Below are 18921 nucleotides of genomic sequence, written 5' to 3' on the forward strand. Positions count from 1 at the left end.
CGTCGACGGACGGAGCGGACGGCCAAGCACTTCTTGCATTCGCCGCCGCCGCGACAGACCAGACGAGACCAGACGAGTCGACTCGAGGCTTGAGACTCGAGACTCGGACGACTTTGATTTCTTCTTGTCCGTCCCTCCGCGCATCAATAACGACGGAGCAAAGGCAGCAAGGCCGCAACAGAGGACAACATACCATCACTTTCAGCTCTACCTCTCGCTAGGAAGTCATCGATCTCGCGCCCCCTCGCCCTCTCGCTCCGCCCCGCCCGCCGCCCGCTATGGCATCGCAGCAAGCCGTCGAGTCGGTAGAGGAGTTTGACTACGAGGACCTGCAGGGTGTTCCCCTCTCCGTGTCGATGTTGGCGGGATCGCTCGCAGGTATCTCGGAGCATGCCGTCATGTTTCCAGTGGATGTGATCCGGGTGAGTGCGCAATGTGTTGAATTGCCATGCCACAAGCTTGGCTGACGGCATCCTGTCCTGCCCCTCATCACACCACACCCGCAGACTCGAATGCAGATTCTCTCAACACCAGGAGCAGCCCCAGCATATACCTCGGTTCTTAATGCGCTGAATCGAATCACAACAGCAGAGGGGGCCAAGTCACTGTGGAGGGGAGTCAATTCAGTGATCTTGGGGGCGGGCCCAGCGCATGCGCTGTATTTCGGCACCTACGAGGTGGTAAAGGATATGACGGGCGGTAACAGGGAGGGACATCAATGGGCCAGCACGGGTGAGTGCCGCGCCTCGTTCCCAATACTGACTGATAGAGTATCTTGTACTGACATCCACTCCCCACCTCGCACGCTCAGCCTTTGCCGGAGCATCAGCGACTGTAGCGTCTGACGCATTCATGAACCCGTTCGATGGTGCGTACGTTCGACGCTCACTCTGCGGTCGCCGCTGACCTCTAAGCCCCCTCCAATCCTTTGCCTCGCTCCCTGCGCCGCCAGTCATCAAGCAACGCATGCAGATGCAAGGCTCCGCGTATCGCTCCGTAGCCACCTGCGCTCGCACCATCTACGCCAACGAAGGCATCCGCGCGTTCTACATCTCCTACCCAACCACCCTCACAATGACCGTCCCCTTTACCGCTGTCCAGTTCTCCGTCTACGAATGGGCAAAGAAGGTCCTCAACCCCTCGGAGACGTACTCCCCCATGACCCACGTAACCGCTGGCGGCTTCTCAGGCGCAGTAGCAGCCGCAGTCACAAACCCGCTCGACGTCGCAAAGACGCTTCTGCAGACACGAGGCTCGTCGACGGACACTCAGATTCGCAGCGCGAGTGGTATGCTTGAGGCTATGAAGATTATCAAGCAGAGGGAAGGAATGAAGGGATTCGCAAGAGGACTTTCGCCGAGGGTATTGACCTTCATGCCTAGCAACGCACTGTGTTGGCTGTCCTACGAGGGGTTCCGTTTCTTCCTCAGCAAGCAAACCTGACCTTGTCATCGTCACCACCTTAATGCTATCCGGTCACGATGACCTTTGTCGTCTTTATGCCTCGTCGGCTGTGTGCCTCTCTCTACTCTAGTGTCCTGAGGACGTCTCGGTCCGCCAAGGGCCCGATTCCGTGCTCTCCTTCTTTGCCTGCCCTTGCCTCTGCAGTGTGCCGATGCGATGCGGCTGAGCCAATCTCAGAAGCGCGGACTAGGTGGGTCAGGCGGACGGAGAGAAGGCTAAACGACGCACTAAGAGCACGGACCTGCCTCGCCCAATGCGATAGCCGTAAAAGAGCCCGGCCTATATAACCGCCGTAGGCTTCAAGAAAGGCGGCTATTCCTCGTCCCCCTACTCATCGACCTCCTCATTCCTCATCTTCAACCACATCATCTCTTCACAATGTCTGCCGCAGACAACGACGTCAAGGGCAAGGCGCCCACCACGGCTGCAGACCATGATCCCGCCTTCGCTGCTCTCCACGACGAGAACGCGACTAGCCTCGATGATACTCCTACGCACACGTCAGCGCCTCGTCGAGCCCAGAAGGCCCACAACGACGGTGGTCTCATCAAGGTGCAGCCGCTCAGGAAGGCCGAGATGCAGCCTTCCTATGCCCAAGATATCGGAGGCGATGATGGTCCCCACTCCTTCTACAGCTCCTTCATGAGCGGTCTAGGATCCTGTATCGGGGCTTTTGGTCAGATTCCTTGCTGCTTGTGCTTCCCGTCTCCATTCAAGACGATTCCTCAAGGCAGGGTAGGACTCGTATCAACTTGGGGCCGCTTCACTCGCGCGCATGACCCGGGACTCATCCGACTCAACGTTGTCAGCGAATCGCTACAGCTGGTGGATGTTCGAGTTACCATCTGCGCAATTCCCACGCAGAGTATCATTACCAAGGACAATCTGTCCGTAGAAGTCGACTCAGTGGTGCAATTCGTCATCAACAACCCATACCGTGCCGTTTACGGGGTCGGCAACGTCACCAACGCGCTCATCGAACGGTAAGTGGAACCGCGCGGAGGACTCTTCAAGACCTGATCTCCCTTTCCGTCCGTCGTGCTCACGAGCTCTTCCTCTACCACTCTCTCCCCGTCCCACTCGCCCTCACAGCGCTCAGACAACCCTTCGAGACGTCGTCGGCTCGCGCAACCTTCAAAGCCTCATCTCTGACCGCGAGGCCGTCGCGCTGCAAGTCGAAGAACTCGTAGAAAGCGTCGCGGAGAAGTGGGGTGTTGCTGTTGAGAGCATCTTGATTAAGGTGGGTTCGATGCGATGCGTTGCTTTCGTGACCTCGAGGCGATTCGTAGCTGCCGCAAGCACCGTGGCTCGGAGGCCAAGCGTTGGTGACGCCCACGTGGCCTTACTCCGATTCGCTTGCGCCTCGCTATTCCGCACCCTTGGCTGACACAACTCCGCCCCTTCCGCATCCTCACTTCTCTCTCGCCAACGCATCCGTCCGTCGTCGCTACCGTGCCTCTCCTGGTCTCCCTTTGTCTTGAATTCGACGAGCACAGGACATCAAGATCTCCAAGAGCCTCCAGGAAAGCTTGTCGGCCGCTGCGACGCAACGCCGCTTGGGCGAGAGTCGCATCATCCAAGCCCGCAGCGAGGTTGAGGCAGCCAAGCTCTTGAGGCTTGCAGCCAATGAACTCGCATCAGGTCCAGCTTTGCAAATCAGAGAGCTCGATGCTATGCAATCGATGGCCAAGAATGCAAACGCCAAGGTCATCTTCTTCCCCATGCATAGTCAGGGTCAGATGCCGGGAGGTATTGGCGCTCAGGTCGCGCCGCAGGGTGCGCCTACGCCTGCAGGTGGTAACATGCAGCAGTACATGGCCATGTCCGAGATGGCAGAGCAGTAGGTGTGCTCAAGGGACGTCAGCGTACCTGATACCCCATTGTGTAGGCTCGAGACTTGTTTGAATGCATGTGAGATTACCGTAGCGTTGCGAGAAGGCGTCAGCCTCTGGCCGCCTTTCTCCTGGGAGCCTTAGCAGCGGCGACTTGGAGCAAGGCACTGCAATAGGGACGGAGCAGCGCAAAGTTGGCCATTTGCTGCTCGTTATTCCGCTTTGAGACCTTCTTGTCGACTGCGGCGCTACGGCTCTTGCAGGCATGTCGATGGGCGGAGGCTGGCCTGAGCGCCAGCAACGTACGGGGCCCCAGGAGTGGAACGAGACGAGGGCGCGAGCAATCGAGCTTAGCCCCGTCGGCTCAGTCTGAGGAAAGAGAGGATTTGACGCCTGAGGTGGCTCTCATCGTCAAGCATAGCACGAGTCATAGTGGTAGTGCAAGCCGATAGGACGTCGGCATGGCTTCTGAACATCAAAAGACGCTCTTCTCCAGGAGTCGAACGGGCCACCATCAGCCTACTTCGAAGCCATGCTGCTTTACGGGACCGCCTGCCGTGCTTTTTCCAATACTCATTCGGTTCGTGGTCGCCGTTGCCTGGCTTTGCCTACGAGGAATCAGTGTGCGCGTTGGGGCAAGCGATCAGAGAATGGTAGCAGAGCCCAGGACGGAAACCGCATCAATCACTCTGGATGCTCTGCCTGATATGGGCTATCATTCTGCGACGCTGGCAAAGGGAGAAGCACGAAGACGGCCGTTAGTGGCTGGCGCCGAAGATTGAAGCGGCCGCTGTTGCGCCTGTAAGAGGCAGGACGGGAAGCTGAAGACGCGGTGTCCGGCAGAGGCATGCAAATGGAAGATCTACTCGAGAGGGCAGACAGGTTGAATACACGAAAGTGGGTCAACACCTCGAGTGATTGGGGTGAGCGGGCATGTTGACGTATTTCCTATTTACGGTTCTTCAGAGGCGGGCCAGCTTTGAGGCAGCGGTGGGAGAGAAGGGAAGAAGTCTGGAGTCGACCAACGTTTGAGTCGCCGAGGCTTTGCAACACCACCGGCAAAGTCAATCTTGTCCATGGCCGCCACACGATCTCCAAAGAGGACTCCAGCGCGTTTGCATCTTCCACCTCCAGTGGGCCTGGGCTTCAACATGCCTACCGCAAAGTTGCATCGCTGCGTGACCGTCCGAAGCTTGCTGATGTTGAATCGTACCGGCACGCTGGAGCCAGGCGGTGGTGCATCCCCCCCAGCGATAGTGTCGAGCCCACTGCGCGACCCAAAGAGCTGCTTGGCCTTGGCGACATTCGTGTCCTGGCCATAGAAGGTCCTGACGAGCATGCCCCCTAGCCTGATGACGCCACCCTGGCTCATGACGTAGCGTCCGTCAAAGAGACTTTGATGTTGCGGGTCGAGAGTGGTCCAGCCTTTGCATGACCGACGACGGTGCTTATCAGCTGCTATGTACAGTAGTTGCGTCGGGCTTCAAGTCGCGCAGCTTGGCTCGAAGCAGGCAAAAGGGCAAAGACTTTGTACGCCAGGTCGTATATTGGTCGCGGCAGCGGTGATGCTGGCCAGCTCAAGGTGACCTCACCCGGCTCGTCTTGCCTCTGAGACAACACGACGAGAGCCAGCTTATCGAACAACGGCCTCTCGATCGCTGTCGCGCACGGCCACGAGCTCGCCCCTCCCTCTCTGACTTCGAGTCGTAGCTTACGCGAGGGGAACTTCTTCATGATGGCTTCGCGCTGCGGCTTCCACGCTCCGAGACCGAAGAGAATCTCACATTTGGTGGCGGCATCATTTGCTAAGTCGAGGAGGACTTCGCCGCGGGGGAGGAGGTCGGCAAGTGAGCTTTGAAGTATGATGTCCGCCGCTTGAAGCAGGACGAGGTGGTAGGCATGAGCGAGACCGTGCCTGGCTCCAAGGGCGCCAAAGAGTTTGCGGTGATAGGTCAGGCGGCGCTCCATTACCTTTCTTACGTCGCCGTTGCGCAGACTGCTCCTGCCCTTGTAGTTGGACGAAGGACGCTCTGGAGCCTCGAAGCACGGTGTGAGGTTCCCGCCTTTTACGCTCGTGGTGAAGTGAGGCAGTTGATAGTGGCGGTAGAACGCTTTGTATGATGCCATTTTTCTCTCCTTTCGGTCCGAGTTGCTAGGGTTGAAGCTGCCCACGGCATGGCAGAAGAGACTACCGCGTGTGCGAGCGCTCCCCCGCCTCGGAAGTCAACTCTTGCATCTCGCATGATGCAGCGGATCTTGGCGTCCATCTGATAGGTGATCTCTGCCTTGTGACCGCTTGCTCCACGCGCGCCCTCATGCTGCAAAGGAAGGACTTTAAAGCAGAGACGCTGTCATACTCACCGTCTCTACCACGCCCCGCTCACGAAAATGCGCACTCAGTCTACCTCACAAGCCATATCCTCCTGGATTTTGATGCTCCTGCCCTCTGCGTTGGCTGGACTCAATCGTACGTACTGCCTCGCAGGCTGTTCAATCGCAAGTATGTCACTCATGTATTGCTCCCGCAGTCGTTGGCGCCGTCTTTGGCTACAGCTCCACCTCCTTTGCGCTCGGCCCGTCGTGGCATGACAGTGGCAACTTAACGGCGCTTGTCCGTCTCTACTTCATCTACTCGCTGATCCTCAACATCAATGCAGCTTGGCTCATCGCATCGGCCGTTCTTTGGCCTCTTGTTCACACTCGCACGAGCTCTTTTGCAAAGGCATCATACCGGTGTACATGGCGCCGCGTGTCTCTCGCCATCAATGCCTCGATGCTACCCTTGGTCATCATCTTTGGTGCCTGCGGGCTAGCCTACGCCTCCAAGCGCGTCTACGACGACGCAGGAAACGGGTTCGTGGAAGTACAGGCCCCCGTCTACGGTCTCTTACTTGTGCTTTCCTCCATCTTCCTCTCCGCCAATTGGATCTGGCAGCCTCAAGACAAGGAGAAGTAAGTCCCACCCCCCGGACTCGCTCTGGTTCGGCAGCGGGCCAATCTTGACTGCGCACTGACCCTCAGTCAGCTGAGCATCGCCTCGCAACTCATCTGAAATCCGAGCTCCTTGCAATTCATTCCATGTATAATAGCGGCCCATGATCAGCCCTCGCTGAGCGTCATCCCACGCCATGTCTTCCCCTCCATCTTCAATCGATCCAACAGCGACCAAGGACGTCGAACACGCCGTCACGCCAGATGAGAAGGCCTCACCCTCTGCGGCCCCTACTCCCACGCAGCCAGGTCGAGCAGGCTGGCTGTGCGTTCTAGGCTCGGCATGCTGCCTGTTCATGGGCTTTGGTTTCCTCAACGCATTTGGCGTATTGCAGCAATACTACGAGACGACCTACCTGCGCGGCACCTCTCCCTCGAGCATCTCTTGGATTGGGTCCATCTCCACGTTCCTCCTCTTTGGCGGCAACCTCGTCGCTGGAGTCTTGATGGATCGCTTCGGACCTCGCCCCTTGATGGGCTGGCTCGTCGTCTCTTACACCGTCGCGTGTATGCTGACGAGTCTTTGTAAAGAATACTACCAGGTCCTACTCGCTCAAGGCGTTCTCTTCGGCCTAGCCGCCAGCTGTAGCTTTGCGGTTCCCCTCAGCTGTATCATGTTGCATTTCAAGGAGAAGAGAGGGCCGGCAATGTCAGTGAGAGCCGAGCAACACCAGTCGACTCCCTTTCGCTAACCCTTGCACCCGTGTCAACGCAGCGGCATCGTCGTTGCGACCTCGTCAATCGGCGGCGTCACCTGGCCCTTTATCATTCGCGCCTTGCTCAACAATGCCGGCTTCGGCTGGACATGGCGGGCTGTAGGCTTCATCGGACTCGCCTTGCTCAGTATTGCATTCGTCACGGTGACCTCGCCGATCAGACGCAGCGAGCAGAGGGCTGGTCCGAGGCAGAGCTTGTTCTACGCGCCTGTTCTGCGATCCAGGCCATACCTTCTCCTCGCTGCCTCTCTCTTCTTTTCCTTCCTCGGCATCTTCTACCTCTTCTTCTACTTGCCGGCATTGACTGCCGCCCAAGGCGCGCCAACGGAGCTGCAGTTCGCAAGCATCTCGATCCTCAATGCCTGCTCATTCTTTGGACGGCTCGGCGTGCCCATCCCTGCGCCCAAGCTCGGCGCTCTCAACCTGCTCACGGGATGTTCAGCAATTGCCGCCATCATCGTCCTGGCCTCCATTGGCGCGCAAAGCACGGCAGGCGTGCTCGTCGTGGGAGGCTTCTACGGTTTCTTTAGCGGAGGCATCATTTCGCTCTTTGCGGCCTGCGTAGGTAGCATAACGCCCGATCTGCGGCGCATTGGCTCGAGCGTGGGCCAGATGGCAGGTCTTTTGGCGGTGGCAGCGTTGTTAGGCTCGCCCATCGCTGGCTGGATCATCGACTCGCGCGGGGGATACAAGGCGGCAGCAGGCTTCTCGGGAGGATGTCTCGCCTTGGGGGCCATCTTGGCGTTTGCAGCCCGTCTGGCGCAGGAGAGCAACTTGCGCAAGCCGGCGTAGAAGCGGCGTGACGGCGTCCGTGGCCTTAGCTGGAGTGACAGCTGCTGGTCCGGAGCATGAGAAGGGCAATGAATGTTGAAGCGCAATGCAGCCCGTGTGATGCCCGCTGATGGTGCGCAGCGAGCAAGAAGGGGGGGACGAAGAGGAAGATGAGGAGGCGGGCTCGCTGGTCTGACGGACGGAAAAGACGCGGAGTTGAGAATCGGATTGCGGGGGAAAGACGGGGAGGAAAAAGTCTGGCTCCACTTTCCCTTCCTCGCACCATTCTCTTTCTTGCAACCGCCCTCATATCATTGCCACTTCTCATTCATTCTGATCAAGAGGGGTCTCCCGTGAATTGCCTTGATCGATGAGGCGTGGATCCAAGGATGCGTCAGCAGGACGTTCACGCTATGCCCTGGCAAATGCGACCTTGTCTCCACCCTCATCGCCCTTCTCGTCGTCCCATTCATCCCCCTCCTCCGTCCTCCAAGCCCAATTGGCCACCAATGTAATCCCACTCAAGACTACCAATACCCCAAAGATCGGTGCTTGTCCCTCGATCCAGCCGTTCGCCAAGTCGTCGTAGATGTCTTTGGCTGCATAAGCAAGCGCGCAAGGTCCAAACACGACGATGAGAAGCAGCATGACCGCGTTGATGGCCAGGCTCACTTTGCGCCATCTGCGACGAGACGATGCGCTCTTGAAGTCGCACTTGCGTGTGTGGGCCAGAGGCCAAAGGATGGCCGAGGAGATCAACCAGGCTGCGTCCACGGTTAGAACGAGCGAGTAGATGAAGTAGAGACGGATGAGGGCTGTCAGGTGGGGGGTGTCTGTTGGGGAGGGCTCGAGACCGTAGACGGTGGAGGCGTAGCCTAAAACGCTCGCCAGCACTTCGTTCCGGTGTCGTGGATGTGTGGTTAGCATGACGATTCGCTGTCGCCGCCTCTCACGTGCCAGGGCTGCTCACGACAGGCCGCTGCCATTGGTGTGGGCAGCACCATCAGTGGCCAGATGGCAATGGCAGACATGGTGGATTGAGATGGCATATCGAGGCGGTGGTGCGAGGAAACAGAGGAACGATCTCAAATTTGGGAGCTCTCTTGATATACCTCTGGACGCATCCGATGCAACCTGCGAGATGCGGGGCTGTGCCGTCGCCAAGACTTCGACGACATGCACGGTGAACCAGCGGTGCGCTAGGAGACCACACCAATGACGGCGACTAACGAGACGAGGCAACTGATGAGATAGAGTTGCACACTTGCATCCTCGCACGCGCGTGCCCCTTCATTGAACGCTCTGCCCTTCTCGATATAGTACAGGTCAGGTCATGCGACGACTACGTCACTACATGGGCGGGCGCGTTGCGATGGCAGGGGTAATCTTCAAGGTCCTCGCCGCTCTCACCTCTCCAGCAATGACTCTGCCTCTCCGAGACGCTCTCCCGATCCAGGCAGCGGTTGAAGAACGGCGCTGAATTGCAAAGCCTGCGCTGCGGCGATGGCGAGGATTGAGAGTCGCTCTACGTCTTGCAGCGTGACGGCGTACCTCCTACTACTCCATCCGCCGATAAGCTCCACTTGTCCTACCGCCATGGCGACGAAAGCAGAGACCGTCTCGATGTAGACGGACCATTTGAGTTGGCCGGCGAACGTGGCGCAACGAGCGTTGAAGGAGAGTTGCAACAGCGTGGCCGTTCCAGCCAGGCTGACTGAGGCGAGCGAGATGAGCGAGGACAACGTGAATGCTGGCGTTTCGTCAGGGCTGCCGAAGCAGCCTCGCTCCTGCCTGACAGCTAGGTCGTGGGGTCGAAGCCAATAGTGGTACCCGGCAAAGAGGGCGACGAGGGCGGCCGGCAAAGCGGGATGGGAGATTGGCGAGAGCTTCTCGACGGCGCGACTCTTGACCTCGCCCTTCCATGCGGGACGACGTGTGAGGCGACGCCATGACGTCGAGGGTTGGATGCGTAGAAGCACGAGTGTCTGGTAGTACACGCGGAAGAGGTCGATCGGGACGAGTACGACGAACATGATGATGCTTGCGGCGTCTGGCTGCTCAATGAGCCCGAGCACGGAGCTGAAGAAGGCAAGGACCAGGCTTGCGGCGCCGATCCATTGAGCGGTGATGGAGAGGCCGGCACTTGTGGTTCGAGACGACCAGTAGAGGGTGTCGACTGCGTGCGAGGAAAAGGCAATCGTGAGCAAGGGATGAAGAGAGTGCATTCCGGCGGTCCACGCACGTATGCAGACCAGAAAGGGCACAGCCGCGTCGAGGAGCGGGACCGCAGTTAGGAACGGGCGGTGTTGAGGATGGATGCGGTCGCCAACGAGAGCAGCTGGCGGCGTGCAAAGGGTCAGCAATGCTCGACTCAAAGCCACACTTACGCGCGACTCACCTTTGGCCTCCCACATGTACTCCATCGCCATGGACGAATTGAGCGTCACCTCTTGCCCAACGTCAATGGGGAGTTGTCCAGACGCAGGCTCGGGCGGCGATCCTTCGAATACATCCAGTTGCTCGGCCATGTTGGTGCGGATGGCTTGGTGCGCGGAGAAGTGCACTTCGACATCGGCGTGGAAAAATGCGGGATCCTCACTCAGCTGAATGTGCGGGACCGCACAGGGTCCGGCGGGAGGTCGAGCGGGCAGATCGCCGTCGATTGGGCGTCTACGCGGGAGGGTCAGGTGATGGCCCGGGTGGCCAGGCGTACGAGAGACGCGTAGCGAGGGGGCGTAGCGGTACTGCTTGGTCAGGCTGTCACCGATGTCTTCGCTGGTGCCATCGAACCACAACAGCACCTCGAGCGGGCCATGTTCTCGTACATTACGGCAGTGGCTGGCCAAGAGGAGCTGCTGAACATTCGGGTCGTCCGAGGAGCGATGACATCGGTTCTCTTCGGCTGCAACTTCGCGCTGCGCACTCGTGTAGACGGCCTTGAAGAAAGAGCGAAAATCGTTGAGCATCACGATGCCGATCCGAGAGCGAATGTGGGGTAGATGCAGCTGGCACTGATTGTCGAGGTAGAGGCGTCCTCCCAGCGAGTCGTTGTGAACGCGATTGACGAAGTGGCGATTCTGGTAGACGTTGTCGAGGAAAGCCAGGCTTGGCGGCAGAATCTTTTGGCTGGCGCAATCGAAGCTGCGCCCTTCCTCCGGCTGCTCGTGTCGTATGCCCGCGGGAAGAAGAGCCAAAAGGCTGATGCTCGCAGAGTTCTGTTCCAGGGCAGCCTCGAGCGACGGCACCGCGGTCGTGGTGCCAAAGTCGTGGCCAGGCGTCAAACGCTCAGAGTCGAGCGTGCGAGGTAGCATGAGGCGAGAGCCGCGAAACAGCGAGTTGGCGCCGATGAATGCGCCCAGCTTGCTGAGCGTCTCGTTGCTGGGCACTGCGGTAAAGGCAACGCGCAGGGAGGAAGGACCCAGCTCTTGCGAGTAGAGCGGGTGGACCGGAATGTTCAAGGGAAGCGTCAGAGAGGCCTTGGACATCGACGTGACACTTTCAGCCACGACGGCGTCGTAGAGAATCAGCTCCGAGCGGTTCGCGCCGTGCACCGAGTAAGACACCAATCGCGCATCGTCGGGCAACGGTAAGCCCTGCTCAACGTGCTGCGTCACGTCCATCCATACCGTCGCCCGGATGCCGAACGGCGTGTCCCTGTCGAGCAGAGGTTGTGCGATGGGAACCAAGTGGCTTGTGAGCTTAGGGTCGACCTGCATCAGATCAGGATGCAAGGTGTTGAAGCTCCCTTTGACGCTCAACGTCCCCTCAATCGCCAGGTACGAGATGACAAAGGCCGCCAGTAGGCCGACCACGGAGCATATTGTGCACAACGTCGAGCGTTGCCTGCGTGCGCTCGCAATGGGCGAACGAGACGTCGGCTCCTCCATGCCGTGCGATGATGAAGGAGAGGTATAGAAGACGAGATGAGATTAGGAAAAGGAAAGAGTAGAAGGCATAACGCAGGTTCGGAAGAAAGTCGCCGGCGGGAATGCGCAGCCCGATCCTCTTTCTAGCCCGCCCGATTCAACCCCCGCGTAGCCGCTCACCCTCCTCATTCTCCTCGCCCGCCCTTGGCCCGCCCTCCTCCACCCCGCTGGGGGTGCTCTCACTGCGTCGCAAAGGGATTACCGTTCTGGCGAATCCATTCGAGCTCGCTATCCGTGCTCTGCCTTCCCAGCGCCTCGTTACGATACGGATAGCGCCCAAACTTCTCGATAATCTCGTGGTGACGAGCGGCAAAGTCGGACGTGTTCTTGTAGTATGGCGAGTCGTCCTTCATCTCCTCGAGCAGGCGGGCCAATTGCTCGTGCTGTTCAATCGACTCGGAATGCTCGAGGGGCATGTAGAACCACAGGCGCCAGGCCATCGATTTCGCATTGGCCTGCGCATCAAGGCCCTTGGAAATGGCGTCCTGGCTGACAGCTTGCGCGATTTGGTCGTAGTGCGCGTAGATGAGCGGATTGGTGGCGGGGAAGATGCATCGGGGCATCTGATCGAAGAGCAGGACAAGCCCAAGCACGCTGTGATATTTGTCGAGGGGAGTGGATGCTTCGCTCATCTCTCGGGCGATCTGCTGGGCGTGGCTCTGCGCGGGCAAGTCCTTGATGTCGTCGAGGACAGCGCCAAACTTCTCACGGCACTGGGAGTTGAATCGATCGTTCTCTTCTCGACTCCGCTGGAATCCCCACCATCGCGCCATCGCTGCCGCTCCTGGTGATTGGGCGCCAGCCTCGACGCCTTCGAACCAGATGTCAATGACTTGTGGGATCGAGGTGCGGAGACGGGCGAGCAGCGCTGGCTTGACGAGGGTGGTCATGGCGAAGTGATGATGTAGAGGAGGGAAAGGGGAGGGGGGCGTGATGCTGTGATGATCAGCTCCGTATCGTGAAGAGTAGACGCAATGGAACGAGAAGGAGGCGGACAAGCGGAGGTGACGTCCTTGTGGCTACTTCCGAGGCCAAGAATTGCTGCCCCTTTCGCCCGAAAGACGCCGAGCAAAAGCGGCCACCAAGACTTGCTTCTCTATCCGCTCTCCCCTCTTCAATCGTCGAGGCAAGTGCTTGACATCTCATAGCGGCAGGTCTGCATGCGATCGTAGTCTCTCCAGAAGGAACAAAGTGTCAGCGGAGAAATCGCCTTGCCGGGCAAGTGATGACCAAGTGGGGGGCTCCGAGGGGCCTGCGTGGGGCCCGCGTGGGGGGCTCCACATCAAGAATCTCTCCAAGCGAAACAATTTAGCGAATCCCCCTCCCACTGCGTCTACGGATAAGTTTGCCGCCCTCGTCTGTGCACCTAGCACAAGAATTCTTCTTGGCCAAGGGGCTCGCACACGACGATATAAAGTAGCAGTCGCCGCGATCAATGCTCACTCCTCGTCAATCTTTAGCCAACATGCTTCCCCTCTCCCTGCTCGCCACTATCCTGGCTCTTGCCTCACTCGCGCATGGCGGGAGTAATGGATTGGGACAGACACCGCAGATGGGATGGTCCACTTGGAATGCCTACGGCTGTGAAATCGACGCAGACATCATCATCGAGAGCGCAAAGCAGCTCGCCGACCAGATGAAGCCGTTTGGCTACGAATATCTCAACATTGACGACTGCTGGCAAGCCGCGGAGCGCAATGCACAAGGCGTCCTCGAGGCGAACAAGACGAGGTTCCCGGATGGTCTAAAGGCCGTTGTTGACCAGATCCACGACTTGGGACTCAAAGCCGGTATCTACTCCTCCGCTGGAACCATGACGTGCGGCCGCAAGATCGGCTCGCTTGATCACGAGGAGACTGACGCCCAGAGCTGGGCTGACGCCGGGTTCGACTATCTGAAGTGTGAGTTATGAGCGGCAGAGACACATGACTCAGCGTGATTCTGACCCTGACGCTCTTTGCCCGCGCCGCGCGATTAGACGACAACTGCTTCGCGCAAGGACGTTCGGGAACGCCGCAGTTCTCCTACGACCGCTACAACAAGATGGCGACTGCTCTTAACAACACTGGCCGACCCATCTTTTACTCTCTCTGCAACTGGGGTGAGGATGGCCCCTGGAACTTTGCATCTACAATTGCCAACTCATGGCGCATCTCCGGAGACATAACGAATTCTTTCAATCGCGAGGATGATCGCTGCCCGTGCACGAGCGTGGTTGAGGGCGATTGCAACACGCAAGGATATCATTGCTCAGTAGAGAAAATTGCCAACTTCGCTGCCCCCCTCGGACAGAAGGCTGCTCCTGGCGGATGGAATGACCTCGATAGCCTCGAGGTCGGCGTGAGCGTGGGCGAGGGATTGACACTCGACGAGTCCGTCACCCACTTCACGCTGTGGAGCATGATGAAGAGTCCCCTCATTCAAGGCCCAGTCTTTGCCGACCTCTCGAGCCAAGACCGTGCTGTCCTCACCAACGAGCACGTCATCGCCATCAACCAGGACCCTGGCTCCACCCCCGCCATTCGCCTACAGTCAGGCAAGCAGCAAGTCTGGCAGAGCACGCTTAGCAACGACAGCTATGCGGTGGCGCTGGTCAATTTCGGCGAGTCCAAGTGGGACGTCGAGCTGCCCCTCTCTGAAGTCTTCTTTGACGATCGCAAGCTGGCCAAGGCGTCGTGGACTGCGTACGACTTGTGGAGCGACACGGACTTCCAGAATCCGCCGCGCAAGCCTGGTCAGAGCAAGTTGCAGGGTATGAGCGTGCAGGGCAAGCTGCCGCGTGTTGAGCTCAACCCGCATCAGACGAGGGTATGGAAGCTCACTCCCAAGAAGCACGACGAGTTGTGAAGCGACGAAATGTCAAGATGAGGCTCCTTGTGTAACATGCATGTAATGCTATGGGATGCGTCAAGCCGTTCCTTCCGCTGCTCGTTTGACCCCCGCTCCTGCAGCCAACTCAGCCGCCGCGGCCGCCCTCCCACTCTTCTGTCTCGCCCGCCTACTTTCCAACTCGTGCCACTCGCCCTTGAGCTTCGAGAGAGCGTCCGCGGGCAATTTGGGCTTCGGCGCTTCTTCAGTAAAGTAAGGCATCGCCAACGCCTGAGCCGCCGAAGCGCGTTTACGTGGGTCATAGTGCAAGAGGGCTTCTGCGACGTCGAGTGCCGGTGGTGAGAGCAGGTGAGCGTAATTCTTGCGGAAGCGCTGTGACCAAACGTCTACGGCTCCACCATCGGCGTCAGGCTCGCCGAGCGCGGGCACCGTGGGCCTGATCAGCTCGAACCACGGCAACTGCTCAGCCCCTTCCCACCTTGCCCCACTCATCGGCCCGAGCACGTCTACGATCGCCTGCACCTGATGGATCTCGTCCTGCCCCTGAAAAATCGCCTTGCGCGTGAAGAGTTCGAGGAAGATACAGCCGGCTCCCCAACAGTCGACTTCGGTCCCATAGCGCGTCGTACCGAGGAGCAGCTCTGGCGGACGATACCATAGCGTGACGACGCGATTCGTGTAGTCGGCGTCGGTACGGCGCTTGGCGTACAGGCGGGCTAGTCCAAAGTCGGCCAGCTTGAGCAAGCCCGCATTGTTGAGAAGGATGTTGCTCCCCTTCAAATCGCGATGCAGGACCGCTTTGTCGTGTAGGTAGTCTAGCCCTTCGAGGAGCTGTTTCGCCAGCGACTTGAGATGAGCAGCGCTGAACTGCACGGAGGGGTGATGCAACACGCCATTGAGGTCGTGCTCCATGTACTCGAAAACCATGTAGACCGCTCCTGCCCCTGGCCGCCCACTCGCCGAAGTGCTCATCGTGGTCATCATCTCGTGCAGCCGCACCACGTTCGGGTGGCGGAGCATCTGGAGTAACTTGATCTCTCGCATGGCCGTGATGGGGAATCCGTCCTTTTCGCTCTCCATGCGAATCTTCTTGAGCGCAACGAGGACGCCGGTAGTCTCGGATCGAGCCTTGAAGACTTGGCCATACGTTCCCTCGCCGACTTGGGCGATGCGCGTGTAGAGCTCGGTGGGTAGGGCACGCTGCGGTTGCGCTGGCGTGACAGGCGTTGCGTCCTCGTCTTCATCGCCTTCGTCTTCGCTAGGACCGAGCACAGGCGAGCTAGCCAATGTAGTCATGACTGCGGGCACGCCGGGATTGTTGGAGGCTACTTCGAGGATCTGGCGTGGCGCTGGCTTGGTCTCACCGCTGTCACGCCGCTTGATCCGCTTGACCGCTTCCGGACTGAGCGAGGCCTTGCCGCCGCTCTGCGATCCTGTACCGCGATCCGACGGCGTCCTTGACCTCTTCCACCCTCGATCCCTGCTCTCGTCGCCATTCGCCCTGCTATTCCTGCGATCGAGCTCAGGGCTTCTGGATGCTCGGTTCGCACGACTTGCTGCTGGACCTGTGGGTGGGGCGCCATCGCGACGATCTGCACGCGGACCCGTAGGTGGCTGGCGAGGGTGACGTGGCGGCGAACGTGATGCAGACCGTGGACGGCGAGGGGTGAACGACGTGCGCGATGGTGGACTCGGAGGAGGACGGCGTGTTGCGTCGGCGCTGTCCTCCATGTCAGCATAGTTGAGCGAGTCTGAGAAGATGTCCTTTGCCGTAGCTGAGCGAGAGGCGGCTCTACGTGCCTTTGTGCGAGCATCTGGATCCGGGCCAGAAACGGGGGTGGATGTGCTCGTAGTGGTGCTTGATGCTGGTGGCCTACGCCGCGGCGAAGTTGGGGCGCGTGGTGGTGGTGATGCCCTGCGGCGAGTCGCGCTCCCATCTCTTCGCCTGTCCCCCTCTCTCGCGCCAGATGAATCCCGCGAAGGCGAGCGCGATCGCCTCTTTGCGCTTGTGTCATCCCTGCCACTCTGATTGACCCGATCGTCTCGACGATCGCGCTCCCTATCCCGCCGAGACGCCCAGCTATCTCGTGGCCCTTTAGGTGTCGCGCCATAGTAACCCTCTGCAGCCCATCTGCCCGCCCCAGCTTGCTGAGCGTAATAGCCGCTTGGACCAGCTGACGGTCCATAGGCAGCTGCGTAAGGATCCATGCCATAATATCCCGCCGCCTGAGGATGCCAAGCTTGAGCGGCTAAGTAGCGATCATCGTAATCGCTTCGTCGAGGGCCTCGGCGCTGAGCGTCTCGGTCGTTGCGAGCGGCGGTGTCGTCTTCTCTTCGCCTTGCTCGATTGCGATCGTCCTCTTTTGCTTCACTACGCCCTGTATCTCTGCCTGGGATCCCTTCCTCTCCTCCCCTCTTGACCCTTCCAAACTCGTCGGTATCCTCTTGCTGAGCAGATGCAGCTGAGCCTCGAATCGTCCAGGCACCGGCGCTGTCGCGTCTGGAATTTCGCCTGCTGCTGCTTCCTTCGCCGCCATTGCTATCGTTGGGCGGCCGCTCGCCTCTGCCGTACATCGTACGACGTTGGCGCGAGGATTGGTGGGTCTGTTGGCTGCGTGAACGACGAAGAGGACAAGAGTTGCTGGGCGGATCGACGGACCGACGGACGGACAGACGGACGACCAACTCAGATTCAATTCCTCCACGCGACGGAACGGGCTGCAGCACTGTGGCTGCATCGAGACGCGATGGCAGCAGCTCTTCTTGTTTCCCTTTCATCTCAAGCTTTTTTTCAGACTATGCTCATCGTGTCAAAGTGTTTTAAGGGAAAGTAACTTTCGTGGGGTTCGGATCAAGATCAAGAGTAAGAGTGTCGAGCATGAACGAGAGCGTCTGCGGGCAAGAGACCATGCCTTACGCCTGGACGCCGAAGCCAACACGCTTGCCGCGAATGTCAAAGACAGCACCTGTGCGGAAGAACTGCGAGGGCAACGTCCAGTACGTGACATTGCCTCCATCTGCCAACGTGTGTCAGTGCGCGCCTCCTCTTCACACACCATTGTCCTCGCCCACTCACAACCTTGCACAATGGAGTAACACTGCCCGCCCTGGCGCATCACGCTGTCCGCACCGCTTACCGTCACTTGGCCGGTAGTTCCGGCGGGTCCGCTCAGGGTCACCGCAGCTCCTTTTACGCAGTCAACCTTTGCCCCGCGCACGGTACCATCGGGAGTCTGGACGATCTCGGGCTTCAGACCCATGGACGTGAGGATCTTGATGGAAGACTGCGGGCCAAGAATGGGCAGAGCAAACCACGGTAAGCAAGCGAGCCGCCTTACCACGCGTATCGACGCACCGCATCGTCCACAAAGACGACCGTGTCCTGCGGGTCTAGCGTCCCTCCAATTCCGGTAGGCACACCATTCACACGGGCGTCTATATCCCAGAGGTTGCCTTTCTTGGTGAGCGGAGCCCACCAGGAGGCATTGAACTGGCCAAATTGCAACTTTCCCCCCTATCGCGGAGAAGAGCAGGACAATGAGAGCGGGCACAAGCAAGTGCTGCTCGCCGTAGACGTACCTTACCGTCCAGAGTGACTGCAAAAGGCGTTGGCCCCGAAGCGGTCACGAGAGCCTTCCAAGAGGTATTATATCCGGAGTAAGCAGCCTTGTTCTCCGGCGCGAGGCCGAGGACTCCGACGGGTTTGGTGACTGCCCAATTCGGACAGACGGTGTTAGAAACTGATGGTCCTGTCTACCCCGCAGACTCACAGGCATTAGGTCGAATCATTGCATCCGAGTCGGCGTTGCCGATTCCAACGCTTTGAGCCGTCGTTCCACTAACACCGACGGTGTCGAGTACAATTTCGACCTTGTAATTCTTGCTGCGTAACCGATGGCAAGCGAGCAGGTCAGTCAATCCTTCCCCGAGACAGGTCTACGTCTGCGCCCTCACCCAGCAGCAAAGTCTTCGACTTCCATCTTCCCCGTCTTCAGACCCGTCGTATAGCCCGCCGACCTGGACATGATGACATTGGGCGTGCCTATCAGGTGGCGCGGAGGGTCAATCAGATGGACCATCTTGCGCGCTCAACCGCATCTGGCTCACCAAAAGTCATCACCATGGGATAGGTCTTGCCGCCGACATTGGCCGTCGTGGTGTAGGCATTGATGCCCTTGTCGAACATGAGGGCTTGTCCAGTGCTCTTTGCCGGAGCACGAGCGCGCAGGGAGCCCGGTGCGACGGGGAAGCCGCCAATGTCACGCCGAAGCACGGGCAACGAGGTGAGAGCAGAAGGCGAGCGGGGGGAGGGCTCGAGCTCGGCAGCCGCAGCATCGGTGTGGAGCAGCGCAATAGCGAGCGCCATAGCGACGGTGGCGCGCAGTAGGTGTG

At 59.1% G+C, this 18921-nt stretch overlaps 9 protein-coding genes across 9 annotated transcripts; 4 read left to right on the forward strand and 5 right to left on the reverse strand.

Annotated features, from left to right (window-relative positions):
- Positions 1-48: 48 nt before the first annotated feature.
- Positions 49-1498, forward strand: BDZ90DRAFT_234562 (putative MRS4-protein of the mitochondrial carrier family). Its single transcript, XM_025507061.1, has 4 exons — positions 49-422; positions 507-732; positions 812-868; positions 953-1498. Exons 1-4 carry the CDS (start codon positions 279-281, stop codon positions 1441-1443), a joined length of 918 nt encoding a protein of 305 aa, XP_025359570.1. The 5' UTR covers positions 49-278; the 3' UTR covers positions 1444-1498.
- Positions 1499-1794: 296 nt separating this feature from the next.
- Positions 1795-3308, forward strand: BDZ90DRAFT_256201 (membrane protease subunit, stomatin/prohibitin like protein; the record flags this gene model as incomplete). The annotated part of the gene is made up of 3 exons (XM_025507882.1): positions 1795-2447; positions 2557-2704; positions 2961-3308. Exons 1-3 carry the CDS (start codon positions 1843-1845, stop codon positions 3306-3308), a joined length of 1101 nt encoding a protein of 366 aa, XP_025359571.1. The 5' UTR covers positions 1795-1842.
- A 705-nt stretch (positions 3309-4013) lies between these two features.
- BDZ90DRAFT_276121 (hypothetical protein) lies at positions 4014-5423 on the reverse strand (the record flags this gene model as incomplete). Its single annotated transcript, XM_025508915.1, has 2 exons — positions 4014-4721; positions 4763-5423. 2 exons carry the CDS (start codon positions 5421-5423, stop codon positions 4249-4251), a joined length of 1134 nt encoding a protein of 377 aa, XP_025359572.1. The 3' UTR covers positions 4014-4248.
- A 261-nt stretch (positions 5424-5684) lies between these two features.
- Positions 5685-8167, forward strand: BDZ90DRAFT_268697 (MFS general substrate transporter; the record flags this gene model as incomplete). Its single annotated transcript, XM_025508721.1, has 5 exons — positions 5685-5763; positions 5825-6149; positions 6232-6248; positions 6459-6936; positions 7003-8167. The coding sequence occupies 5 exons, from the start codon at positions 5685-5687 to the stop codon at positions 7793-7795; spliced, it is 1692 nt and encodes a 563-aa protein (XP_025359573.1). The 3' UTR covers positions 7796-8167.
- Positions 8168-8185: 18 nt separating this feature from the next.
- Positions 8186-8805, reverse strand: BDZ90DRAFT_262815 (hypothetical protein; the record flags this gene model as incomplete). The annotated part of the gene is made up of 2 exons (XM_025508530.1): positions 8186-8667; positions 8745-8805. 2 exons carry the CDS (start codon positions 8803-8805, stop codon positions 8186-8188), a joined length of 543 nt encoding a protein of 180 aa, XP_025359574.1.
- A 30-nt stretch (positions 8806-8835) lies between these two features.
- On the reverse strand, positions 8836-11770 carry BDZ90DRAFT_90189 (hypothetical protein). Its single transcript, XM_025509935.1, has 3 exons — positions 10173-11770; positions 10017-10112; positions 8836-9950 (listed from the first exon to the last, which is right to left on the reverse strand). Exons 1-3 carry the CDS (start codon positions 11659-11661, stop codon positions 9181-9183), a joined length of 2355 nt encoding a protein of 784 aa, XP_025359575.1. The 5' UTR covers positions 11662-11770; the 3' UTR covers positions 8836-9180.
- A 109-nt stretch (positions 11771-11879) lies between these two features.
- On the reverse strand, positions 11880-12590 carry BDZ90DRAFT_262817 (DUF924-domain-containing protein; the record flags this gene model as incomplete). The annotated part of the gene is made up of 1 exon (XM_025508531.1): positions 11880-12590. The coding sequence occupies one exon, from the start codon at positions 12588-12590 to the stop codon at positions 11880-11882; it is 711 nt and encodes a 236-aa protein (XP_025359576.1).
- A 190-nt stretch (positions 12591-12780) lies between these two features.
- Positions 12781-14577, forward strand: BDZ90DRAFT_90758 (alpha-galactosidase). The gene is made up of 2 exons (XM_025509937.1): positions 12781-13601; positions 13679-14577. The coding sequence occupies exons 1-2, from the start codon at positions 13136-13138 to the stop codon at positions 14545-14547; spliced, it is 1335 nt and encodes a 444-aa protein (XP_025359577.1). The 5' UTR covers positions 12781-13135; the 3' UTR covers positions 14548-14577.
- Positions 14255-17173, reverse strand: BDZ90DRAFT_234568 (Pkinase-domain-containing protein). The gene has a single exon (XM_025507062.1). It carries the CDS (start codon positions 16735-16737, stop codon positions 14608-14610), a length of 2130 nt encoding a protein of 709 aa, XP_025359578.1. The 5' UTR covers positions 16738-17173; the 3' UTR covers positions 14255-14607.
- Between the last annotated feature and the right edge of the window lie 1748 nt (positions 17174-18921).

Source organism: Jaminaea rosea, assembly GCF_003144245.1.
Source record: "Jaminaea rosea strain MCA 5214 unplaced genomic scaffold BDZ90scaffold_17, whole genome shotgun sequence".
Classification (NCBI taxonomy): domain Eukaryota; kingdom Fungi; phylum Basidiomycota; class Exobasidiomycetes; order Microstromatales; genus Jaminaea; species Jaminaea rosea.